The sequence below is a fragment of the Labeo rohita genome, chromosome 20, assembly GCF_022985175.1.
Source record: "Labeo rohita strain BAU-BD-2019 chromosome 20, IGBB_LRoh.1.0, whole genome shotgun sequence".
Classification (NCBI taxonomy): Eukaryota; Metazoa; Chordata; class Actinopteri; order Cypriniformes; family Cyprinidae; genus Labeo; species Labeo rohita.
In genome coordinates this window covers 9,479,255-9,504,868 of record NC_066888.1, presented here as the reverse complement: position 1 = coordinate 9,504,868, position 25,614 = coordinate 9,479,255, and the positions used below count along the sequence as shown (strand labels likewise).

Sequence of the window (25,614 nt, the reverse complement as noted above, 5' to 3'; positions counted from 1 at the left end):
CAGAGGTGTGGGTGTGTGGGGTTTGACTCGCTGAGAAGTGCACAGAAGGTGCAGTGATTTCCAATAATGCACCAACACTTAAAGTTAGCACTTGAGCGCTTCCGGTCCTTAAGTCAATGGAATTTCTAATGGATTTTTTCTTCACACAAGCTGAAGATGTTTCTATGATTTATTCTATGACATAAAATACATCAGTACGTTTTTTCCTGAAAAAGCTGTCGGAAATGCTTAAAGGGATAGTTCACCCAAAAATGAAAATACCTCATGATTCACTCACCCTCAAGCCATCCTAGGTGTTTATGAATTTCTTCTTTCAGATGAATACAATCAGAGTTATATTATAAAATGTCCTGGCTCTTCCAAGCTTTATAATGGCAGTGAATGGCTGTTGAGATTTTCAAGCCCAATAAAGTGCATCCATCCATTACTATGCCTACGTCCTATGTCATCCGCTGGAACGCCACTCTCTCGCAAATGCGGATACGACAGTTTGCAGAAGCTGAATATTACGGTTTATAATGTTTTAAATATGGATATTTTTTCTCACACAATGCATCGATTCACTTCAGAAGGCCTTTATTAACCTCCCGGAGTCGTGTGGAGCACTTTTTATGATGGATGGATGCAGTCTATTGGACTTCAAAATCTCAACACCCATTCACTGCCATTATAAAGCTTGGAAGAGCCAGGACATTTTTTTAATGTAACTCTGATTGCATTTGTCTGAAAGAAGAAAGTCATATACCTCTAGCGTGGCTTGAGGGTGAGTAACTAATGAGGTTGCAGGGCTCCAGACAAAAAAATCAATTCAGGAGCCATTGGCTCCTATTAGAAACAAAATTAGGCACCAAATATATATATATATATATATAATATATATATATATATATATATATATATATATATATATATATTTATGTGCCACAGAATAAACGTTTCATTTATAACATTTCAGTCATTCTGTCATGTCTCATCTCTTCTTGTCTTTATCAGCATTTTAAACCATCGTGTAGATGTTCTGGGAACTAAACGTCTTGTCCAACTTGAGAGCTATATACATTCACAAAGAATCGTTTATTACACAGAATCTGTGCCAATGTCATGGACCATATGTTGTCACATGTCTTTTATCCAGTCTGTTTTTTTTTTCATTAGTAATATGCAGCTTTATAGGTGTTGAATTTTAGCTTCAGACCCTTGCATTGTTTCTTATCATGTACACAACAGGTTAAGTAAAAATATGAATGTGCAATATAGTGCATAAATTTAGCAGAATGCTCATCTTTATAGTTATTTTTCTAGCTGACTGATGAGATGGATGCTGAATGGTTATTCTGAGATAAATCTATTGTTAGGTGGCGTTGTTTATTCTTTACACGTTTTCTTAAGTTTGAAACACATGATGAAACTATTATGAAATAGCCTGCTTTTTGATGTCCATTCATGTTCATTTTGTAATATAGTAGTAAAGAGAAAGATATGATAGTTTCACGTGCCGCTTTGACTGAGGTGCTAAACTAAAGCTATCGTTCATGCCGCATTAAGGAGCATCAAAACCGTATTTATTCTTTGAATTTTGTTATGTTCGTTAAGTTAAAACTTTGTTTATTAAAAAGTAACAAAGCATTACTGTGATTACTGGACGGCAAGTGCGTTATAAATATGATGTTCATGCATTGACAAAACACAAAATATAGACTAAGGATATTGATAAGAAGAAGCCATACAGTATCGATTATAAACTAGAATTGTTAACGATATTGTTAATGTCCACACAGAAGACAGCTTTACCTGTTGTAGTTTGTTCAAGTTGTACATGAAACTGACACTGCTTTTCTGCACTTTTACTTTGCACGTCGCCGTCATTTCAACCTCTCTCAGGCTGCACAATGGAGCTGCATTTAGCAGTAGTGCCATCAAAGCTAAAGTCCAGCAAAGATGAGGACTGTTTGTAACACTTTTTTACTCTAAAACTTTGAAGCGCATTGTTTATTACCCCTGGTGAAACAACCAGCATAGGTATGTTTTGATGCTGGTTTAAGCTGGTCCTTAGCTGGTTTATGCTGGTCATGTTGTTGGTCAAGGACCATCATAAACCAGCAAAGGACCAGCTTAAACCAGCATCAAAACATACCTACCAGCATATGCTGGACATCAACATAACAAACGATGTGATCACAAAACAGTCAGGAAAAAAAGCATTATGTCCGTAAAACTGAAAGTATTACCACTTTCTGACAACAAGAGTCCAATTGAGCAGCGAGATCATCCATCATATCATCATTAACCAACAACAGCTTTTAAATTTGAGTGGAGAGCGGAGCATTTGAGCCAGGCACAGGATACAAAACTGACGGGAGGGAGCAGCTCCGGTAGACACTGGATATAAACTTTCAGATGACACACAGCTCATTTCTCCGTCACCGTAAGTTACCGAAACCACAAATTAAAGCACGCAGCACATGGTAGACGCACATTGGTGAGGCAGAGCGGCTCTCTCGCACTGAATGACGTGATGGACAACTAGTTGTCCAATCCTGTTCCGTTCACACAGCCTGTGTGTTTTCCGAGAATGCGGATGTGAGTCCTGAAAACTTACGAGTGTGAGTTCAGTTATAGAATGCGGTTGTCACACCCATAAATAGCCAAACTGTGTGTGAATGCAACCGTATTAAGGACTCAAATACGGTATTGACAACCGTATTCTGTTACTGTGGCCATTAAAGCTACAAATGTTATTCATTACCTCTTTTTTCTGTTGTTCTTTGATTAATAGACATCACAGCAGCTCTGTTATTAGATTAATTGACTGCTATTATTTTAAGAGCTGCCACTGCTGAGCGCGACGCGGATCTGACACGCATGCTTGTAGTTTCATTCGCACTTTAATATGAAGTAACACAGGCTAAAGTGCACGCAACTGTATTTGTGCGTGCAATTGAAGCGTGCGTGCTACAATCACAAGTATAATGGCTGAGAGTACAGGTGAATTTGTTTTAACTGACATATGGCCTCACAACGACTCATCTGACTGCAGTTCACTGGCGTTCTTCTGAAGGTCCCTCATCACCTGTACCTTTCCCGCACTCATTTGGCTAAAGTGAAGTTAGAGTGTGCGTCTGCAAGGTCTCCTGTTTGATGTGGTCATAAAGACTTTCTTGACACTTTTTGTCAATAAAAACAGAGACAGAAGCAGCAGTTGTGAGCGGGGTGGCCAACCCTAGCCCCGCCCCTAAAATAATTTTAACGCCACTGATCTGGAAAAATTAATCACTTGTGTTAACGTACTAATTCTGCCAGCACTACAAAAAAAAAAAATAAATAAGTGTGATTAAAAAGTAAAAAGTATTTTGTGCTGGGATCAGTAAAAATGTTGCCAGAGCGAGTAAAAATGCCTTCTAGACCAACAACAAACCAGTACTAACTCACGCTGGTCTTGTTGGCTCTGAACTGGCACAAACACATGGTTATCCAGAGGAGCGAGAATGAAGATAATGTATCTGCTGCCAACTGTGTCCAACATGTGCAGAAACAAGAGTGAGAGAGAGAGAGAGATTTCAGCACAACCACAAGATGCTGTACCCATGCTGCTCCTCCTCTCTTACCCCCCTCTGAAGTTCAATCAGCAAACTCCATCACTCAAATTCCAGTCCAGCGCTGCACGACTAACTGCCAGCCATCCTCACATGCACTCGCCGTATCTGTCTGACTGGCAGAAGATAAATGAATCTGCAATTCACTCCTCTCTCTTCCACCTTCACATTTAATTACACTCACAGCCAACTGCTGCTGCGTCACACACACACACACTCACTGGGCCGATATCTTTACCCTTCTACATCAACTGTCCCTCAGAACCCAGAAGGAGAAAGACAAACCAGAGAGTGAGAGAGAGAAAGATTCAGAAGCAGAAAGAGCGGAGAAGAGATAAACACGAGCAGACTTATTCTTCACATCTCAGCATCATTTTAATTACAAGGCAATTAGTTTCACAAATAGAGTGGAGCATAACCCATACCGTGAGGCGGAAAGATCCCTCATATTCTCCAAATTTCCTTGACAACACACATATGACTTATAATGTAATGTAATTTAGTAACATGGAAACTTAAAAAAACACATTGTACTATAAGTACACCGACATCAAATGGACTATTTTAACGATGTCCTTACTACCCTTCTGGGTCTTGAACGTGCCACTTGCATGCAAGGTCAGAAAGCTCTTAGATTTTCATCAAAAATGTCTTATTTGTGTTCTGAAGATGAACAAAGGTCTTACGGGTTTGCCATCTCATCTGACGTCTATTACGTCAGTATGACTAGGCAGGCGGAGTTACTGAACACCAAATAGCGTGTAGCCACAGCTTGCTCGTCCTATTTCGAATGCGAAGTGTTTTTAATAGGAGATTGCATAGCAGTCTCGCAGCCACGGCGGATCTAATCAAGGCACCAATTACTGCGCACATGTTCGCTTAGCAGGGTAAACACAATTACTGCTATCTGATTAGGCTGCCACCAAATAAATGCATCACACACACACACACACACACAGCTGCATCAAGCATGTCCACAGGGGCACAGTACACATATACACACACAAACAGACGTTAACGTATCAGCCAGACAGGTTTGTAAATGACAGTGAAGTTTATTAAAACATATCAGAGACCGGGGCTAATGAGAGAATACAGAAACGCAAGCAGAATCATTTCATTATGAACAGCGGCGGTTTTGTTTAATCTGTCAGAGAGCTGAATGGATTGGAAAATGACAGCAGTCAGAGGCACTGAATGATGCCTGATGTGGAAGCTGTACAATCAGAGAGCAACAGGCAACTCGATGTGTTATATTAATGCTGATTACGTTTCAGAGAATGGTGAAAAAAAAAAAAAAAAAAAAAAAAAAAAAAAACTAAAACAGTTTATTCCAAATTAGAACAATCATGATTCCTTGATTCAATTCAAATACTCGATAAAAAAAAAAAAAAAAAAAAAAAAAAAAAAAAGAAATCAAATGCAATGCGCCATTTCATCAGATTTGTAAGGTTTGTAAGCCCATTTTAGTAGCTTAGATACTTTAGGGTCTAACATACTGTACATGTTGTTGGTTTAGATGATTTAACAAGTTTATACAATTCTTCCTCCCCTATAGCAGAGAATGAATGGAATCTGATGTAATACTGTGGCTGACGGATGCATCATTACAATTTTATCTATAGTATTGATCATGAAAGTATAGTAGTTCATAAAGTCTACTGTGGTGCTGTTAGGAAATGTCAATGCCTGTTGATGCTTTATTTTTGGTAAATTTAGCCACTGTATTGAATAAATTCCTGGGGTTGTGTTTGTTTTTATGTAAAAGAGACAAAATAATCAGATCCAGCAGTTTTTAAGGCTTTTCTGTAGGAGAAAGAACTTTCCCTCCATGCAATACGAAATACCTCGAGTTTTGTTTCCTTCCAGGTGCGCTCCATTTTTCACACATATAAATACTGTGTCAAATAACACATTTTAATTGCATTTTTAAATTAGACTGAACTACTTTAATCAAGATTGTCTGGTACTGAATGAAAGTAAATACTTAACAACATCAGCTAGTTAAAAAAAAATCTGGCTTTACATTTTAGTGAAACAGTATTTTAACAGTTTTGTTCAATAAAACCATATGATTACTTACTTTTAATATTTTATTTGAACTAAATACTATTATCTGATTACTCAGTTAATAATCATAATAATCAACCAATGACTCGATTACCAAAAGAATCATTAGTAACAGCCCTATTCCAAATTAAAATGACCTCTGAAACTTGCATTTATTGGGAAACTTGCTTATTTACTTACAAATGTATGTGAAGTGATCTCCTGACTGAACGTGTGTTCTTACCGCCCAGTCAATGTATCCATGGCAACACAGAGTTGCAGAGAATCAAAATAAATAAATTAAAAGTTGTAGCTGCAGGTTGAAGGATACATTCATGAGAAAGCCAAAGGTTTTTTTCTGTTTATCTGACACATTCACCTACTGCACTCTTTGAGGTGGTGGGTGGATACAGACGGATATTGCTATTTAGACATTCTTTATGTTCTGTGTTCAGATGTATGTAGCAGCAGTATGTCAAGCTCTTTCTGAGAATGTACAGTATACTCGTGCTTGGATATGCTCTTTTGATCTAGCTTTGCACATTCTCGTTCTTCGACTGTGTGTCTTCCCATGGCCTTTCCATCTTGCCTTATAAAGGAATCAAATGAATACACAAGTGTATAAGAGCAATACGAGCTGAATTTTAACAGGGTTGGAATAACAGTATCTCTGGGATGAAGCTACAGTCTGTACCACAAATCAGAAAGGATATGCCTACAGTGGGAGAAAGATTTGCATTTGCACAAACTGTTGCAAAATCTAATTGCATTTGCCTTCCACTGTCTACATAAGCAGCTGCCTTTAAGGCATGTCATTAGCATGCCACTAAGCTAACAATGCAAACCATAATGCTTAAAACTTAATGCCTAGTAATCTTTAAAAAAAGCAGGTCATTTGTAACTCTGATAAGAGCAGTCTCAGCGCTATGATACAGTCTAAATCCTGACTGGAAGTCCTCACAGATACCATTTTTTTCCAAGAAGGAACATAGTTGTGAGGATATCTTTGACAGAAAAGGGAGATTCAAGATTTGTCTGTATTTAACTAATTCTTTAGGGTCAAGTTTTTTTTTTTTTTTTTTTTTTTTTAAATGTTTGTTTAATGAGAGGCCTAAATAACAGCCAGTGTAAATGTTTTTGTGATATCCTAATGACAATGATGAATTAATAATATTCAGAACAGGATCTATGACTTCTGGAAATACCTCTTTTAGTAGCTTAGATACTTTAGGGTCTAACATACTGTACATGCTGTTGGTTTAGATGATTTAACAAGTTTATACAATTCTTCCTCCCCTATAGCAGAGAATGAGTGGAATCTGATGCAATACTGTGGCTGACGGCTGCATCATTACAATTTTATCTCCAAAAGTATTGCTCTTGGAAGTATAATAGTTCATAAGGTCATTACTGTGGTGCTGTTAGGAAATGTCAATGCCTGTTGATGCCTTATTTTTCATTAATTTAGCAACTGTACTGAATAAATACTTGGGATTGTGTTTGTTTTTATGTAAAAGAGACAAAATAATCAGATCCAGCAGTTTTTAAGGCTTTTCTGTTGGAGAAAGCACTTTCCCTCCATGCAATACCAAATACCTCTATTTTTTACTGTGTAAAATACTACATTTTAATTACATTTTTAAATTAGAATGAACTATTTTAAGCAAGATTGTCTGGTACTGAATGAAAGTAAATGCCTAACAACATCAGCTAGTTGATTAAAAAAATCTGGATCTACATTTTAGTGAAACTCCAAAAACGTAAAGTGCTCCTATTATGCCTTTTCAAATATAACCTTTCATGCAGTGTGTCATGTAGCTGTATGTGAACATAAACTATCTGCAAAGTTGTGAAGCCGACAGTGCACAATAAATAAAGTTACTGTCTATAAAAAAAGAGTCGGCTCACAATCGCCTGAATGAGTCGAATCTTTTTCTGTTATGGCTGGGATCGTTTGAAGCCGCATTTAAACTGCATTTTGGAAGTTCAAACTCGGGGCACCATAGCAGTCCACTATATGGAAAAAAAATGCTGAAATGGTTTCCTCAAAAAACAATTTCTTTATGACTAAAAGAAAGACATGAACATCTTGAATGACAAGGGGGTGAGTACATTATCTGTAAATCTTTGTTCTGGAAGTGGACTTCTCCCTTAAAATGGCACTGTTGCTTCAGCGAACATGTCACATTTGCTTTGGTTAACGTTTTAGGGTTTAGTGGTAAGTTATTTTCAAACGTGACAGAACATTGACTTTCCATGCCACTCACTGGACATTTCACTTCTGATATGCAATGATACGTACAACAGCCAACATAAAACATTTCTAGATTCACATTCATCAGTTTCAAATTAAAGTGAACCCACCTTTAATGGCACTCACTGGACATTTCATTTTTGAAAGTGTCATAAAACGTTGCAAGAAACAATGTAATATTTTGTAGAAATAGCTCCAGGCATGTTTTTCCAATGAGTTTGGGTTGCCATCTTGTATTTTTCACTCTTTATTTTGGGAGCATGTGTGATGCCTAAATATGCTTTCTAGGTAGTGAGCATACTATCTTCTCATTTTCTGACTCTTTTTCTCTGTGTGTTATGAACAAATACCTAGAAGGCATCTCGCCTCTGGTCATGGACAGCTCCAGGGTTTAGTGTGTGTGTGTGTGCTTGTATTTAAGAGGGTGAGTGACCTAGATTTTGGAGGTATTCTAGCCAGTTCCAGGTTATCTTCAGCCAGATTCGTGTTGTAGCACTCATCCGCACAAACATAACACAAGCTGTTTTCATCCAGTAATCGCTGCTCTCCAAACAACCACAATGTCCCCTTCCACATTCATTCGGTATCTTACAAACCCCACACACTAAAAGCAGCTCACTGGTCAATCGATAAAGATCTTATCAGTAAAACACATCCATAGCAGCTTCTCTGTGAGGACGAACCACGAGATACAATAAAACACCAAGGGATTCAGTCATTCTCTTCAAACTAGAGATTCAGGCTGATGAATTAGCCAGACATAAAGCGTAAAGCTTTAGCTGTTTCTCAGCCCGGAATCAAGTTCATCAGAGACACAGTGTCACTGTGATATGCCGCCGGCTCAGAGACAAGACTTCATGGCTTCTTTCTGATGAATTGAGCTACCAGTCTGAAACACTGGTCACAAAACACCCTCAGTAAAGTCTATCTATCTATCCAGCCTATATGCCATTGCACTACAGTCCTTCTCTTACCAAAAACAGACCAAATATATTAATGAGTCATACTGAACCACATAGATTTTCGTCCAATCACGTGCCCTGTAGAATGAGCAAGCCCCGCCCTCTAACAACTAGAAAATATAACCAAATATAAGCCCTTCAGCTTTCTGTTTCAAGAGGAAATGCATCAACGCCGAAGAGTAAACTGCTCATCATGGGGTCTGTAGTCTGAGAAATGGCAAATTGAGCATGTAATAATGAGTCTAAAATGCTTTTTGCTTCGCACGATCAATATTAAACACATATACAAGCCCAAATAAATAAAACAAATATTAACTGTAATTCCTAAACGCATAACCGCAGTCTAATGCAATTGCTCAGATTAAAAGACACGCAAACACACAGTCTTTCTGTTCGTGCGCTGTTTGCTTACCCATCTCAGCAGGCTGTGTTGTAATATGCAGTGATTATCCCTGATCGTCAGACGGAAAAATCGCACATAAATTTTCACTTAATTACAGCAGTGAAGGGGAGACGGCGAGAGAGGGAGAAACCTGAGGGTGAAAGCGAATGGGGCGTGAGGATCCCCACAAGAAAATGCACGCTGTCTGATTCCTTTGCCTCTGAGGGAAATATTGTCACTTGAAAATATAAGCCTGTTTCTGTGTCATCATATCACTTATACAGTCAAAGGTCTCGTTGAAATGCGGCGAATGGTTACACATTAGTGCACACAGGTTGTACAAAGGTTAGAGAATGAGGAAATGACACTTAACAAGTGTAGAGCTGTTGTTATTTTTAGGCGTTCGGGAAATTTCTGCCGTGCTTTTAAATTCTAATCACATCATTCTATTGTATATTGATTCAAGAGGGGTCGTTCTAGACGATCTCAGGCAATCAAAACAAACATCAAGGTTATGAAATAAGACATAAAACGTTACGGAATTAAATTGTCTCCCGTGCTTCCTCGAGGCCGAGAGAAATCAGAATGTTGACGGCACATAAATGAAATGGAATTTTGATTAGAAAAACATAAACAGGGCAAAAAGTGACCTCGGCAACGACCGTTTAGCGGGGGAAAACAAATCAGATGCTTTGAGGTGAAAAAAGCTCTCGGAAGGATAATTAAAGAACATTAAATACAGTCAGTTGTTCAAGAAATCCAAACTTCAGGAGCTAAGCTAAGCTAAGATAAAATAAAATAAAATAAAATAAAATAAGACCTTGGCAGCAGCTGTTTATTAGTGGGGAAACATGCTTTAAAGGTAAAAAAAGCTGAAGGATAATAGAAAAATATTAAATACAGTGAGTTACCTAATTTTTTTTCTAGAGCTATTTTAGAATAAAATAAAAAAAATAACTGGGAAACCCTGTAGCTGGGTTTCACATAAACGTCATACAAATGTTTCACTTTTTTAAAGTACATTCATAGAAATTTGATCAAAAACAATTATGAAGTATTCTGTTTCCTTTCCATTTGCTACAGTATGCATATTATTTTGAGTTGAATGACCTTCTTGCTTTGGGTAGAGTTATATTAGCCATATTGTAGCAATTATACGTATTACATAATGCCAGAAGATGAGTGGAATAACTGCAATAAAGCACATAATTGACTCAACAGGGCAAAACGTGACCTCGGCAGAGGCTGTTCATTAGTGGAAAACAAATATCAGATGCTTTAAAGTTTAAACAAAAAAAAAAAGCTCTCTGAAGGTTAATAGAAAAAAAATAGCCTAAAAAATCTTCTAAATCTATAAATAAAATAAAATAAAATAAAATAAAATAAAATGAGTTACAAAGAAATGTGCGGAATTTTTTCAAGTATATTTCTGAGAACTTTATTACAAAGACTACAAAAAATATTGTTTCCTTTTCATTTAATAATAAACATGCTTTCTTGAGTTGAATGACCTTCTTGCTTTGGGTAGAATTAAATCAGATGCTTAGAGATAAAAAAAAAAAAGAAAAAAAAAAAAAAAAAACAGCTCTCTGAAAGATAATAAAAAGAATTATTTATTACAGCGAGTTGCCTAAAAAATCTTTTAAAGCTATAAAATAAAATAAATTAAAATAATGGGTTACAAACAAATGTTTAAAAAAAATAAGCATATTTCTGAGAACTTTAGTACAAAGACTATAAAGAATATTGTGTTTCCTTTCCATTTAATACAGTGTTTTCTTGAGTTGAATGACCTTCTTGCTTTGGGTAGAATTATATCAGATGCTTTGAGGAAAAAAAAAAAAAAAACAGATGTCTGAAGGATAATGAAAAATAAATATTAAAAATAAGTCGCCTAAAAAAACCTTCTAAAGCGATACATGAAATGGCATGTATGTGAAAACAATTGTTTAACATTTTTAAGCACATTTCGAAAACCTTTAGTACAAAGACTACAAAGAATATTGCAGGTTTCCTTTCCATTTAATACGGTAAACAATGGTTTCTTGAGTTGAATGAACTTCTTGCTTTGAGTAGAATTATATCAGATGCTTTGAGGTAAAAAAAAAAAAAAAACAGCTCTCTAAAGGATAATACAAAAATATTAAATACAGTGAGTTGGCTAAAAATATCTCCTAAAGCTATAAAAGAAAAGAAAAGAAAAGAAAAGAAAAGAAAAGAAAAGAAAAGAAAAGAAAAGAAAAGAAAAGAAAAGAAAAGAAAAGAAAAGAAAAGAAAAGAAAAGAAAAGAATGGTTACAAACAAATCTTTCACATTTTTTAAGCACATTTCTGAGAACTTTAGTACAAAGACAACAAAGAATATTACGGTAAACATGTTTTCTTGAGTTGAATGACCTTCTTGCTTTGGGTAGAATCGTATCAGAAGCTTGAAGGTTAAAAAAACAGCTTTCTTAAGAATAACAGAAGATATTAAATAGAGTGAGTTGCCTAAAAAATCTTTTAGAGCTATTTTAGAAAAATTAAATTAAATTAAATTAAATTAAACATAAAATAAAATGGGTTACAAAAAAAGTTTTTAAGCACATTTTTTAAGAACTTGACTACAAAGAAAGAAGGTTTTCTTGAGTTGACTGACCTTCTTGCTTTGGGTAGAATCGTATCAGATGCTTTGAGGTTTAAAAAAAAAACAACTTTGTTAAGGATAATAGAAGATATTAAATACAGTGAGTTGCCTAAAAAAATCTTTTGGAGCTATTTTAGAAAAATTAAATTCATTAATTTAAATTAAATTACATTAAATTAATCAAAATGGGTTACAAAAAAAAAGTTTTTAAGCACATTTTCTGAGAACTTGACTACAAAGAATGAATGTTTTCTTGAGTTGATAGACCTTCTTGCTTTGGGCTTTGAGTTATATATGCTTTGAGGTTAACAAAAAAAAATCTCGTTGAAGGATAATAGAAAATTATTAAATACAGTTATATTAGTAATATACTAATACTATATTAGTAGTATTTTTAGTTGCCTAAAAATCTTCTAGAGCTATTAAAAAAAAAAAAAATACAATAAAATAATATAAAATAAAAACAAATATTTCACATTTTTAAGATGAGTACTTAACCACAAAGAATGTAGAGTATTGCGCTTTTCTTTTCCTTTTGATCAGTAAGCATGTTTTCTCGAGTTGAATGACCCTCTTGCATTGGGTAGAGTTATATTTGCCATACTATAGCAGTTATACACGTTAAACGCTGCCAGAAGACACAGCAGAATAACTACAATAATGCACATAATTGAAGAGACACAAGGTAAAAAGGGACCTTGGCAGTTGCCATTTATTATTGGAAAAATCAGATGTTTTGAGGTTAAAAAAGGCTCTCTGAAGGACTATAATAAATACAGTGAGTTACCTAAGAAATTAAAATTTCTATTCAAAAATATAAAAAAGGAAGCACGGTAACTTGCGAAACCTGAGATGTTCCCTTTCGAGGGAATGTGAACCGCATCCTCATAGTGCCAGCTAAAGACGCAGTGTCATGTTCCCTTCTCATGGTTAGACTACATTTATATTAAGTATAAGTATTGCGCTTTTCTTTTCCTTCTGCTACATTATGCATGTTATCTTGAGTTGAATGACCTCCTTGCTTTGGGTTGAGTTGTATTTGCCATACTGTAGCAATTATGTGTTACTAAATGCAATCAGGAGATGCAGCAGAATAACTGCAGTAACTCATATAATGAGTGCTGAGAGCCATTTGCTCTTGGAGGTGCTGGCAGACAACTGCATTGTGCTAATAAAGCATTTATATTAACTGTAAAAGAGCTGTCATCTCCTTGTTCATTCACAGTCCATACCGAGTGTAAACACCTGACCAAATAATCAAAACACAGCATCGCCTATCAACCTCTTCCAATCATGTTTTCCTAAGTGTGAATTAAAAATTCACATTAGCAAAACGAGTAAGATGAAAACCCAGCATGATCCCAGTTAATTACACCCACTTTTTGCGCCCCTGTCACTCTGCATGAGGCCTAAGCAGGACCGCTATGGTAATTCGCAAATTAAAAGTGAAAACTTCCTAAATTTTGTGAAGGACTGCAAACTTCACCTAGGTCACAGACAACTTGACATAATATTTCATTAGTGTTTCATCAGCCTGGTGTCTTCCTCTTTGCCCTTAGGCTTAGGGATGTCTGTCTCTGAAGCATATCACAGAGTATCTGTATGAATTACTAATACAAGATCTTTATTTGGGTCTAGATCTTCATCTGTGTCACCGTGACAAAAGGCCCCAAATCTCTCCTCATCGTCTTAATCACCACACGCCATATGCTCCCTCCTGAGACCTGTCAGGATGTCACGTCTCTCCTCAGCCTTTCTGTTTCACGTGTATCATATTTTTAACCATATCTGATGATATTGCAGCTGGGAAGAGGAAGGATAGATCTCAGAATGACACAGCCAGGCAACTTTTTAAAGGGGAAACTTTCACTTTTGACTTTTTAAAAAATAAAAGACACGCCAACCTCCAATCACTGATCAGACTTTTTTTTTTTTTAATCTGATAAATAAAATGGTGAATGATAAAATTTATGACAACCTATACTAAAGGAGGGACTGGAATCAAATTTACAGACACTCATTAACCACTGTAATTTTTATTTTTATTTATTTATTTTTTTTGTGGTTTGTTTGTCTCTTCCACTATTTTTAAAAATATTTTCTTTTTAATATTACAAAATATAGACAAATATCTAAATAAATGTCTTAATAAATAAATACACCAGTTTGCATTTAGAATATAAGCAAGATATGCAATAATCCAAAATTATTTTTGATTTATTTATTTAGTTAGTTATTTTACTTGGTCTTAAAAGCCTAAATTATACGTTTAATTTTTAAAATGCCAACAAGAAATAAGAATTATATTTATTTTGTTATATTTAATTTTAATTTCCATATAAGCAAATGGAATGATATGCTTCAAGGTCAGTAAGAATTTTATTTATTATTTAGTCATTACTCCATAAAATGATTTAAAAAAATACAGTGAGAAATAAATAAATATAGTTACTTAATTAATTAATTACTTAAAAAAAATATCTAGGGCTATTTTAGAAAATAAAATAAAATAAAATAAAATAAACCTAAAATACTTTACATTCAATATTTAAAATGTCAAAAATAAGTTAGAATTTTATTTTTTTATTTTATTATAATTTGAATACAAGAAAATAAAATTTAAATGGAACGATATGGACGACAAGATGTTTATTTATTATTCATTCATTACTCCAGAAAATGAATAGAAAAAAATAGAAATATATTAAACACAGTGAGTTACCTAATTTTTTCCAGAGCTAGTTTAGAAAAATAAAATAAAATAAAATAAAATAAAATAAAATAAAATAAAATAAAATAAAATAAAATAAAATAAAATAAAGGGTTTCAAATAAATGCTTGACATTTTAAGTACATTTCTAAGAGCCTAAAAGACCTTACATTCAATATATAAAATGGCAAAAAAAAAGAGAATTTTATATTTAATATATAATTAGATTTAATTATATATTAATAATATATTAATTAAAACATAAGCAAGTAAAATTAAAATAGAATGATATGCTTCATTTGGGGTTAGTTTTTTTACGTATTATTATTAAAAAAAAATCCACAAAAATATTAAGCAGAACAATTATTTTCAATACTGATAATAATAATAAATGTTTCTTGAGCTGCAAATCAGCATATTAGTATGATTTCTTAAGAATCGTGATGATCGTGAAACTGAATTAATGATGCTGAAAATTCAGCTTTGCATCACAGGAATAAATTATATTTTTAAATATTTAAATAGAAACAAGTTATTTTCACACTAATATTTAGCAATATTATGCTTTTTTTTAACCATATTTTGACTAAATAAATGCAGCCTTGGTAAGCATAATAAGTAAGACTTCTTTCAAAATATACATAAATAAATAAAAACCTCATCAAACTCAATATCTTAAAGAGCAGTATATAACTGTTAGTACTGTAGTGTTAGTATAATTGTTAGTATTGTACAGTATGAATAAAAAATAAAATAAAATAATAAAAAATAACACTAATGAAATAAAGCAGTTTCTTAAATTTTCAAATGTTGTTGTTTTATATTAAAATTTATATTCAGGATTTGAATTTAAAAGGCAATATCAACTGATTTCTGAATGGAGCACATCAATGGAGATAATATATCACCAGTCACATGCATTGAGCCAGTGAGCACAGAGAAGCGATCGTCTTTGGTTTCATTCCAGTTCTACTCCTGTTAATTTAAAAATCCCTTCAATGTTTATTCTTAGTCCATATGTTTGATGAAATGCTGTTGCCATAGCCCTCCCACTGGCAATGAGCCTCCATCTAAAGCTGCCAGTCACTGATTTGTGGCAAAAAAAACAGAATCCCGGATGGAAAGATGGAATGAGAGATGCTAATATGGACAAGAGACAGAGATCTGGACAGCTTAATAATCAGTCTCAGAGCTTAATAAACCCCTACATGTCAACTCTGACAGTGAGCCACATCTTCAACAAAAGACCAGTCCAAGAAAACACAGCACAATTCACAACCAAATCAATTAAGCACTCGGCTCTGATGATTACGGTATCTCTATCGAACAATACCACAACACGCACTGACACACTCCATACACTATATATTTAACATTCCTGCTCTTACATGTATGTCTACCACTAAAGCTTTTGTTTGACAGGAGGTCCAATGTGAATCTGACAACTTCTCTAAAAATACAACAGAGAAAACATACCGCCCTCCGTTCTCGATAACAATATTGCGTCTTATTATGGAGGCAGGGTCCACACAGACATGTATGTGAAATTGCAGTTTGCTTTCATACACTCAAACAGCTTCATTCGTGACAAGATCACGAACACAATAACAGCAATCATCACGTTATGGAAGCGGCCTCCTCTTTTTCCCTGTCGTTTTTGCTCCTTTTTCTGTGTTCATACTCAAACAGATTTCAGCTTTCCTGCTCTTTTTTAACATTATGTGTACTTGCATTACAAAATATAAATTTACAGTGCATTCCTGCTGTACTTTTGGTGTGATTTTTTTTTTAGAATTAAAGGTGACATGTCATAAAAATCTGACTTTTTCCATATTTAAGTCCACTCATATGCAAATACAGAAAGTTCAAACACTCACTGATGCTCCAGAAGGAAACACCATGCATTAAGAGCTGGGGGGTGAAAACTTTTGGAATTTGAAGAACAGGTTAAATTCAACATATTTTGTCTTCTGGGAAACATGTTAGTATCTTCTGCAGCTCTTGAGGGGCAGTACTTAATTAAATTAAAATATTATATTAAGGCAAAATAAGAAAAATGTACACATCATTCTGTTCAAAAGTTTTCACCCCCTGCTCCAGATGCATTGTTTTTCCTTTTGGAGCATCAGCGAACATTTGAACGTTCTGTAATAGTTGCATATGAGTCCCTCAGCTGTTCTCAGTGTGAAAAGATGGATCTCAAAATCATACAGTCACTGCTGGAAAGGGTTGAAATGCTGAAAAACCAAAGAAATTATGGCACCCGAAGGAACAGCAGGCAGTTTAACTGTTCAGGACAAACAAGGGACTCATGAACAACTATTAGTGGATCATTTAGGGAACAACACAGTATTAAGAATCAAGTGTATGTAAACTTTTGAACGGGGTCATACTGTACTGTACACTTTCCAACAACATGACACACACACATACACACACAAACTTCACAATAGCCGCTTGTCACTTCCTCAATAGCTGAGGTTAAATAAAGGGCTTAATTCACTCCTATTTGCGCTATTAATTAGAAAAAATAAGAAGGGGAGGGATTTGGAGAGAAAGGGGGGTAATGCAGCTGAGATGAGCTCATCAACACCGCAGTGAATGCTTTATTTATTAGTTGCGGTGTTCTAATGTGCCCTAATGACATTCATATTCATTACACCTTGCCCCAAGAGCACTTACTCTCACACGTGCGTGTGTGTGAGAGAGAGAGCAACACAAAGAGAGAGAGAGAGAGAGAGGGAGTAAAGCGTAAGTTATTAGGGTGTGTGTGTGTGTGTGTGTGTATCCTTGTTCCTTCTTATTATGCTCTCCCTCTTTGGACCTGTGGGATCCAGCTGCACATAAAACCCTGGTTCATTATTCCTCAATTAATTTAGCGGCATGTTTAAAACCTCAGTGTGTGTGTACCAATGTCATTACGCCGATGTAATGCCAAGACTTCGTCTTCATTGTCTTGATGACTGTATGATGGTGGGTGGTCTTTACTGTCTGAAGCTTTGCTTTTCAACTGATTGTTCTTCACAAACCACATTTCACACTGGACATCAAGTGGTGAGTCAACACAGTCTGAAAAAACATTGAATTTTGATTTCATATTAGTAGTTTATAAGGATAAGAGCATGTCAAACAGCCAGACTATCTGCTTTTGTTTAATTTGGCTGTTTGAGATGAATTTGCGTTAAAATACTGAATGTTTCATTGGATGGATTATTAATTATTAATTTATTTGACATTAATGATTAACATATAGAAAGTGTTTTTTTGTTTTTTTTTTCTATTTAAAGATTTGTCTATTTAAAGTAGTAATTTTTTTTTTAAAAATGAAAAATTTTACTCACCCTTGTGGCATTTCAAATCTGTATGACATTTTTGGGTGGACTTTGGTAGATAATTTAATTACTTAAAAATAAAAACAAAATGAATAATAATTAAAAAAAATAATAATAATGTAAAAACAAACAAACAAAAAAAATCAATTAAATTATCAATCAAATCAATTATTTTCCCAATGATCCAACATTGTGATGATAATTCCATTGTATTCAAAATACAATGGAAGTCAATATGAACCAAAAGTGTTTGGTTACCAACATTACTCAAAATATGTTTAGAATGACATGAGGGTGAGTATATTATGAAGGAATTTCCATTTTTAGGTGGACTATTACTCTAAATTACTTTAAATTATAAAACAAAATCCACATAAATAAAAACAAAAAAAAAAGAAAATCAAGAAAAAAAAAATTAAAATAATAAAATACTCAGTCAAAAGTTTTTGAACAGTAAGATATTTAATGTTTTGAAGTCTCTTTTGCTCACCAAGCCTGCATTTATTTGATTTAAAGTACAGCAAAAACAGCACCACATTCAAATATTTTTACTATTTAAAATAACTGTTTTCTATTCTAATATATTTTAAAATGTAATTTATTCCTGTGATTTCAAAGCTGAATCTTCAGCATCATTACTCCAGTCACATGATCCTTCAGAAATAATTCTAATATTCAGATTTGCTGCTCAAAAAACATGTACTTATTATTATTATTATTATTATTATTATTTTGAAAATAGCAGAGTACAATTTTGTCAGGTTTCTCTGATAAATAGAAAGTTCAGAAGAATTGCATTTATCTGAAATAGAAATATTTTGTAACATTATAAATGTCTTTATCATCAAATGTCTTTTGATCAATTTAAAGCATCTTTGCTAAATAAAAGTATTAATTTATATCATAAATAAACTCCAAGCGTTTGAATGGCATAGTGTATAATGTTACAAAAGCTTTTTATTTCAAATACATGTAGATCTTTTTATCTTTATATTCATCAAAGAATCCTGAAAAAAAGTACTCTATTTCAAATACTGATGATGATGATGATAATAATAATAATAATACAATCTTGAGCAGCAATTCAGCATATTACAATGATTTCTGAAGGATCATGTGACACTGAAGACTGGAGTAATGATGCTGAAAATGTAGCTTTGATTACAGGAATAAATTACATTTGAAAATGTATTCAAAAAGAAAGAAGCTATTTTAAACAGTAAAAATATTTCACAATATCACAGCTTTTGCTGTACTTTGGATCAAATAAATGCAGGCTTGGTGAGCAGAAGAGACTTCTTTAAAAACATTACAAATATTACTGTTCAAAAACGTCTGAACGGTAGTTTATGTTAAAACATTTACCATTTAAAACATTTAAAAACAGAAATGTTCACTTATCCTGTAAATATGACCATTTCAATCATTCAGGACAATAATAGGCTACGTTCTCCACTGTTGCATTCTGGGTAAGGTATGTACAATATGGATAAAGCAGATCATCTTTGAATGAGGAGAAAGCTGTCATTAACCGCATGCTGTAGGTCACATTAAACCAGTTCCCACAGGGGTGTAAGGTCGTTGTCATTAGCAACAGATTACTGGCGTTTTGTGGTCATAAACAGACGGATTGGTGATAGTTTGTCGCGCTCAAATGGTTTCTAGGGGAAAAGACAGCAGGTGCAATTACATCCATTCCACAGGGAAAAGAGATGCAGGTGAGGCTTGTTATGAAGATGGTGAAGAGACAGGTGGATGTTGTTTGTTACTGTTGACTGGTTGAGTATAAGCACTATTTAGTGCTTAAATATTCAAGCAATGCAATTGACAGAAGCATATTTGTGTGCATGTGCCTTCTCAGGGGCATAATCACATCTGTTTTCGTTTGCTATAGGTTAAAAAAAGAAAGGTTAATGATCTAGGTTTCACTGTTGTTTTGTACATCTGTTCGGACCATAAAATATAACAGTTCTTGAAAAACTGAAGACTATTTGAAGCATTAAAAAGGTGGGAGGAACTGGATGATCCTCCTGTTGACTTTACTTAAGTGTATTATTTCTGTATCTATGATACTTATAACTAAAATGATCCCACACTAAGAGTTATACAAGAAATTACAAAACGGTTATACAACACAGACATTATATTGATCATTTATTCTTTCTGTGAGCAATGCTTTTGCTTCTTCTAAGAGTTTTCTATGATTTTTAGTGGTTTTATGATACATTTATATATATCTAAATATGTATATAAATAGTGCTTGTTTCTGAATGCAAGGTCACATCTGGTTTAAACATGTATCATAAAACTTTTGCAATATTTGCTAGAGACGCAAAGTAAGTATCTACCTCGTTAAAACAGGTTTGAAGTACAACTCCATAAAGTTTACAGACTTGTTCGTAGAAGTCAGATACAGACACTAGCTCTCGCTGTATGATTTCCATTTCCCAGCTCTATGGGACATCTGGTGTCACTACGCCCCTCAGCTGTGCCGCTACGGTCTCATGGGCTCATAGGCTGGCACAAAACGCCATTGTGTGGCCACTAAGGAACAGGTGGTGCATCACAAGAGGGCAGTGCAACAAGACTCATTATAACAAGAGAGGCAACAGTCTGTCCCCTCTGTGCAGTGCCATACAATGACCGACAGGCCCCTTGGCACTGGTCCCACACCAAACATCTGTCTGAGTTCCCGTTAGGAGTGTGAACCACAGCAAAGATGAGGGTGCTGACAGGGAAAATGAGCATAAAATACAAGGCGGACATACGCATATTGAAAACCAATAAATACTGCTTCCAGCAGGGAACTATCCCACTCTCTTTAACTTTTATGGAAGAACAGTCAGCCCTAGTAAATAAATTATAGTGTTGTTCAGCAGATTAGATACCAGAAGTATCATAGTTAACTTGGGAAAAAAATAAATAAATAAAAACATTACTAAAGTATTTTATTTCAGGTAGTTGCAACAGTTGTCAGTTTTATTTAGTTTACCTTGATGTACTGAAAAACAAACTAAAACTGAAATAGAAAAATAAAAATTATATAACTATATACTTTTAGTAAAAATATAATTGATATAGAACTGAAATAAAAATGAATAAAAACTAAACAAAAAAGTTACTAAACTATTTTATTTTAGCTTGTTGCAGCTATTCTCTATCTTATTTAGTTTACCTTGATGTACTAAAATAACTGAAATTAAAACTGAAATAAAAAATAAAAATTGTACAGATATATTTAAAACAATAAAAACATAATAAACAAATGGCAAAAAACAACAGAATTACTAAAACTGAAACTAAAAATGAAATAAAAAAATAAAAATTATAAAGCCATATTTAAATAAAAAATTGAATAAAAAAATGCCCCTAAAAAAACAACAGATAAAACTGAAATTATATATATATATATATATATATATAAACCTATTTAAAATAAATAAATAAACTAACTAATAAAAAACAACAGACTTACTAAAACAAACTAAAACTGAAATTTAAAAAAATAAAAATTACTATATAATTCTCAATTATATAGACATAAAAAAGCTAATAAAAATGGCAAAAAAACAACTGAATAACTAAAACTTTAACTAAAATTAAAATAAATATAAAACTTAACTAAAAATAAATATGAATAAAAACTAAACAACACAAATACTAAACTATTTTGTTGCAGCAATTCTCAATTTTATTTAGTTTAGATAATAAAATAAACAAAAATAACTGAAACTAAAACTGAATTTAAGAAATAAAAATGAATAAAAATTATATTGCCAAATTAAAATGCCAAAAAATACAACAGAACTACTAAAACTTCAACTTTAAAATTAAAATGAGTATAAAATTGGAATAAAAACAAAAATGAATAAAAACTATATATACATATTTAAAAAAACAAACAAACAAAAAAAAAAACATTACTAACAAAATTAAACAAAATTACTAAAACTTTAGTTAAAAGTAAGATGAAAACACAAATACAAATAATACAAATTTGAAAATACAAATGAAAACACAACAATAAAAACTAATTTAAAATGTAAATAAAAGCTATAATAGTACCTTAAATAGGTAGATAGATAGATAGATAGATAGATAGATAGATAGATAGATAGATAGATAGATAGATAGATAGATAGATAGATAGATAGATAGATAGATAGATCCAAAAACTCTATCCATAACTCAGTTTAAACACAAGATAAAAAAGTCTGTTCACCAAAAAATCCTGGGGGACAAAAAACAAAACAAAACAAAATTGGCATACTTTACACAATTTACACCCGAGGAAACATTAATGTAACATTAATTCATTCATTTCTTTCCAAATGTTACAAATAATAAGACTTCAGTTGCTCTACCAGCCCTATGGCACAGTGTGTGTGTGTGTGTAGTATGTGCACACAGTATGCCTGTGATTTGAAAGCTGACCCCCGCAGACTGAGCAAACCCCCGGGCACGAGTGTGTGTTTGTCTGTTTACACATGTGTCCGTACGAGGGCTCGTACCTCTCTTCTTGGAATCCTTTCTGACGCTGGGTCTGGCAGCAGGCTGGAGCTCGGCCTCTGTTGACATATTAAATCCTTATTCCTTTACCGTGCAGCTGGGTGGCTGTGACTGGCTCATCTAGAGGGGCTTTCCACTGACTCGGGAACAGTCCACCGCTGCCTCTAGCCTCGACACGGCATCTCATTCACTCCCAGCAAGGGCTGCAAGGGAACAGATAGAAGACATTTACAATATGTTTAGCCAAAGTGTTGTGCTATAATTTTAATACTCATGGAGCCACAGCATCGGGAAGAAATTTACCACATCTATCTCATTACATGACACACAAAAATAACATAAATTAATACATAAAATGACTTAAATACAACAGTTTTTAGAACATTTTTATAAACGTTATTCTGTTTTTTTTTTATTTATGTTCTGAGCTTTTTCTGTTATTTTATGTTTTTTTATTTATGCTTATTTTTGATAGATACAGACAGACAGACAGACAGAGGTAGATAGACAGACAGATAGACAGATAGATAGACAGATAGACAGATAGATAGATAGACAGATAGACAGATAGATAGATAGATAGATAGATAGATAGATAGATAGATAGATAGATAGATATTTTTTTTATAAAATATTTAATTCATTTAATTAATTGTGAATTTTGTATAAATAAACAAACAATATTGTGCAGTAGGAATGTGAATATAATAATAATAATAACAATAATAATAACAAAAAAAAAAAAAAAAAATAAAATAATATATAATAAATATAATATATAAAATATATAATATATATATATATATATATATATATATATATATAAATAAATAAATAAAAAAAAAACTGTTGCAATATGATATGCAATATATTTACAAAATAAAATTGCAATATTTCTAATTTTTGCTTAGTTCAACTTTAAGCACTAAACCAATATATATTATTGCAATAACAATAACAATAATAATAATAATAATAATAATAATAATAATAATAATTTTAGTAATAATTTAATTTAATTCATTGAATTAATAATTAGTGAATTTTGTATAAATAAACAACACTGTGCAGTACGAATGGGAATATAATAATAATTAATAATTAATAATAATAATAACTAAAACTGAAAAAATAAAAATACATATAAAGTAAAATAAATAATAAAAATATATAAATTAAAATAAATATGTTGCAATATTATATACAATGTAATTGCAAAGTAAAATTGCAATATTTCTCATTTTTGCTTAATTTAACAAGTACACACACACACACACACACACACACATATATATATATATATATATATATATATATATATATATATATATATATTAAAGCAAAAATATATATTACTGTAATAATAACAATAATAATAATAATAATAATAATAATAATAACAACAATAATAATAATAAAACATTCCATTAATTATAAAAAAATAAAATGTAAAAAATACATAAATATATATAAACTACATAGGTACTCTATTATTTTTATGAAAGCTTTACATATTATACTTAAATTAAATAATATTAATAAAATGATAATTGTATTTCATATATTTGCCGAGGCAAAAAATAAATAACAAATAAAATAATAATGATTATATGTGTATATATATATATATATATATATATATATATATATATATATATATATATATATATATATGGCCATAATAATATAATAATATTATGAAGAGTTCAGATGCAAAAGCCTCTAGGTCTATTTGACATTTTTCTTTAAAATAAGCATTTTTATCAGGCTCCTATGTATAGGTTTCTACCTAAGTACCAAAACTTCTGATTGGCCTGAGGCTGGGATTTAGTGAGTTTAGTGAGTTAGTGAGAATTTAGTAGAAGTAGAACTGTTTGATAAATGTATACTATGTGTTGAGAGCATTCACTCAGTATCATTATCTCATTTTTGACCGAGATGGCTTTTAGAGGGTTAACTATTCATATACATAATCTTAACTATTCATATATATATATATATATATATATATATATATAATAAACTCGAATACAAAATTTCAGAAAGCCAAATGTCTTCTGAAAGCCCTGCAGAGCATGTAAATGTTAATAGTGTTGATGTTAATAATGTTCGACAGTGTGACATTGCTCTTTCTGAAGGAGGTTTTGGCTTGTTTTCTCACAGTGTTTCCTCTCCCTGCAGCAGGAAAGAGGCAAGAGGAAGCACTAAATTGTTTCATCAGCTCTCTCTCGCTTCTCTTTCGCCTCTCACCTTGTCATCGCATGAGCAAACAGTGCCAGCTTCTTTTCCTGCGCACCTCCACCATCGCCTCCTTCGCTTCCTTCACCGGCCCGCTCCTCTGGCGCTGCCAGTCGGATGGTGGGAAGCACCTTTCATGTGTTAATTGGCCTCAGTGGCACTGTAGCATCACTGCAGGTGCCAGAGCCATCAGCAGATCAAACCCGCTCCACCTCAGCACGCTCTGCCCCACAACGGCAATCAGAGCGAGAGGAGGCCGCGGGGACCGGCGCTAACTGCTCAGGCAGGCCGACCCAACAACATGGCATCAGTCAGAAATCGATATACCTCTAGATGTATCGACTGGGATGAGTCCATGCCTCTGAGACATAACAGAGCACAACAACCTACACGTAAGACATGAGTCTACGGACTGACACCATACAATCTACAAACAAACAAAACCTACCCATTATTTAATCACCCTCATGTTGTTCCAAACCTGTATGACTTTATTTTTTCTGCAGAACATAAAAGAAGGAATTCTGAAAAATGTATTAGCATTTTTCTGTCCATATAGTGCAGGGTTATTACTGTAATAGGTTATTATAAGGGTTAAACATAACATTAATAATGTTAATACAAATAATAATAATAACTTAAAATAATTTTATTTCAGCTAGTTGCCAAGAAAATATTTATAATTTTTGTTTAGTTTAACTTGAAGTATTAAAACAATTCAAGCTAAAATAAAACATAATAAAAACTACATTTATGTTCTATTCTAAAATATATATATATTAAAACTGTATAAATATCGTACTGAAATACAGTTATTTTTCTTATTTTATTTCAGCTAGTTGCCACGGAAATATTTCTCAATTTTGTTTTTTTGTTTAACTTGTGTTAAAATTATTAAAACAAACAAAACAAATAAAACTGTATTCTATTATAATAAAATAATATAATAAAACTATAAAT

The 25,614-nt window shown here is 33.0% G+C and overlaps 1 protein-coding gene across 1 annotated transcript in view; it reads right to left on the bottom strand.

The window, feature by feature from the left end:
• Positions 1 to 25,614, bottom strand: part of dab1a (DAB adaptor protein 1a) — a 216,379-nt gene that overhangs the window by 123,605 nt on the left and 67,160 nt on the right. Inside the window, 1 exon segment of the mRNA XM_051138883.1 lies at positions 22,419 to 22,619. Within this exon segment, the coding sequence (XP_050994840.1) occupies positions 22,419 to 22,485 (67 nt within the window). The 5' untranslated portion in view covers positions 22,486 to 22,619.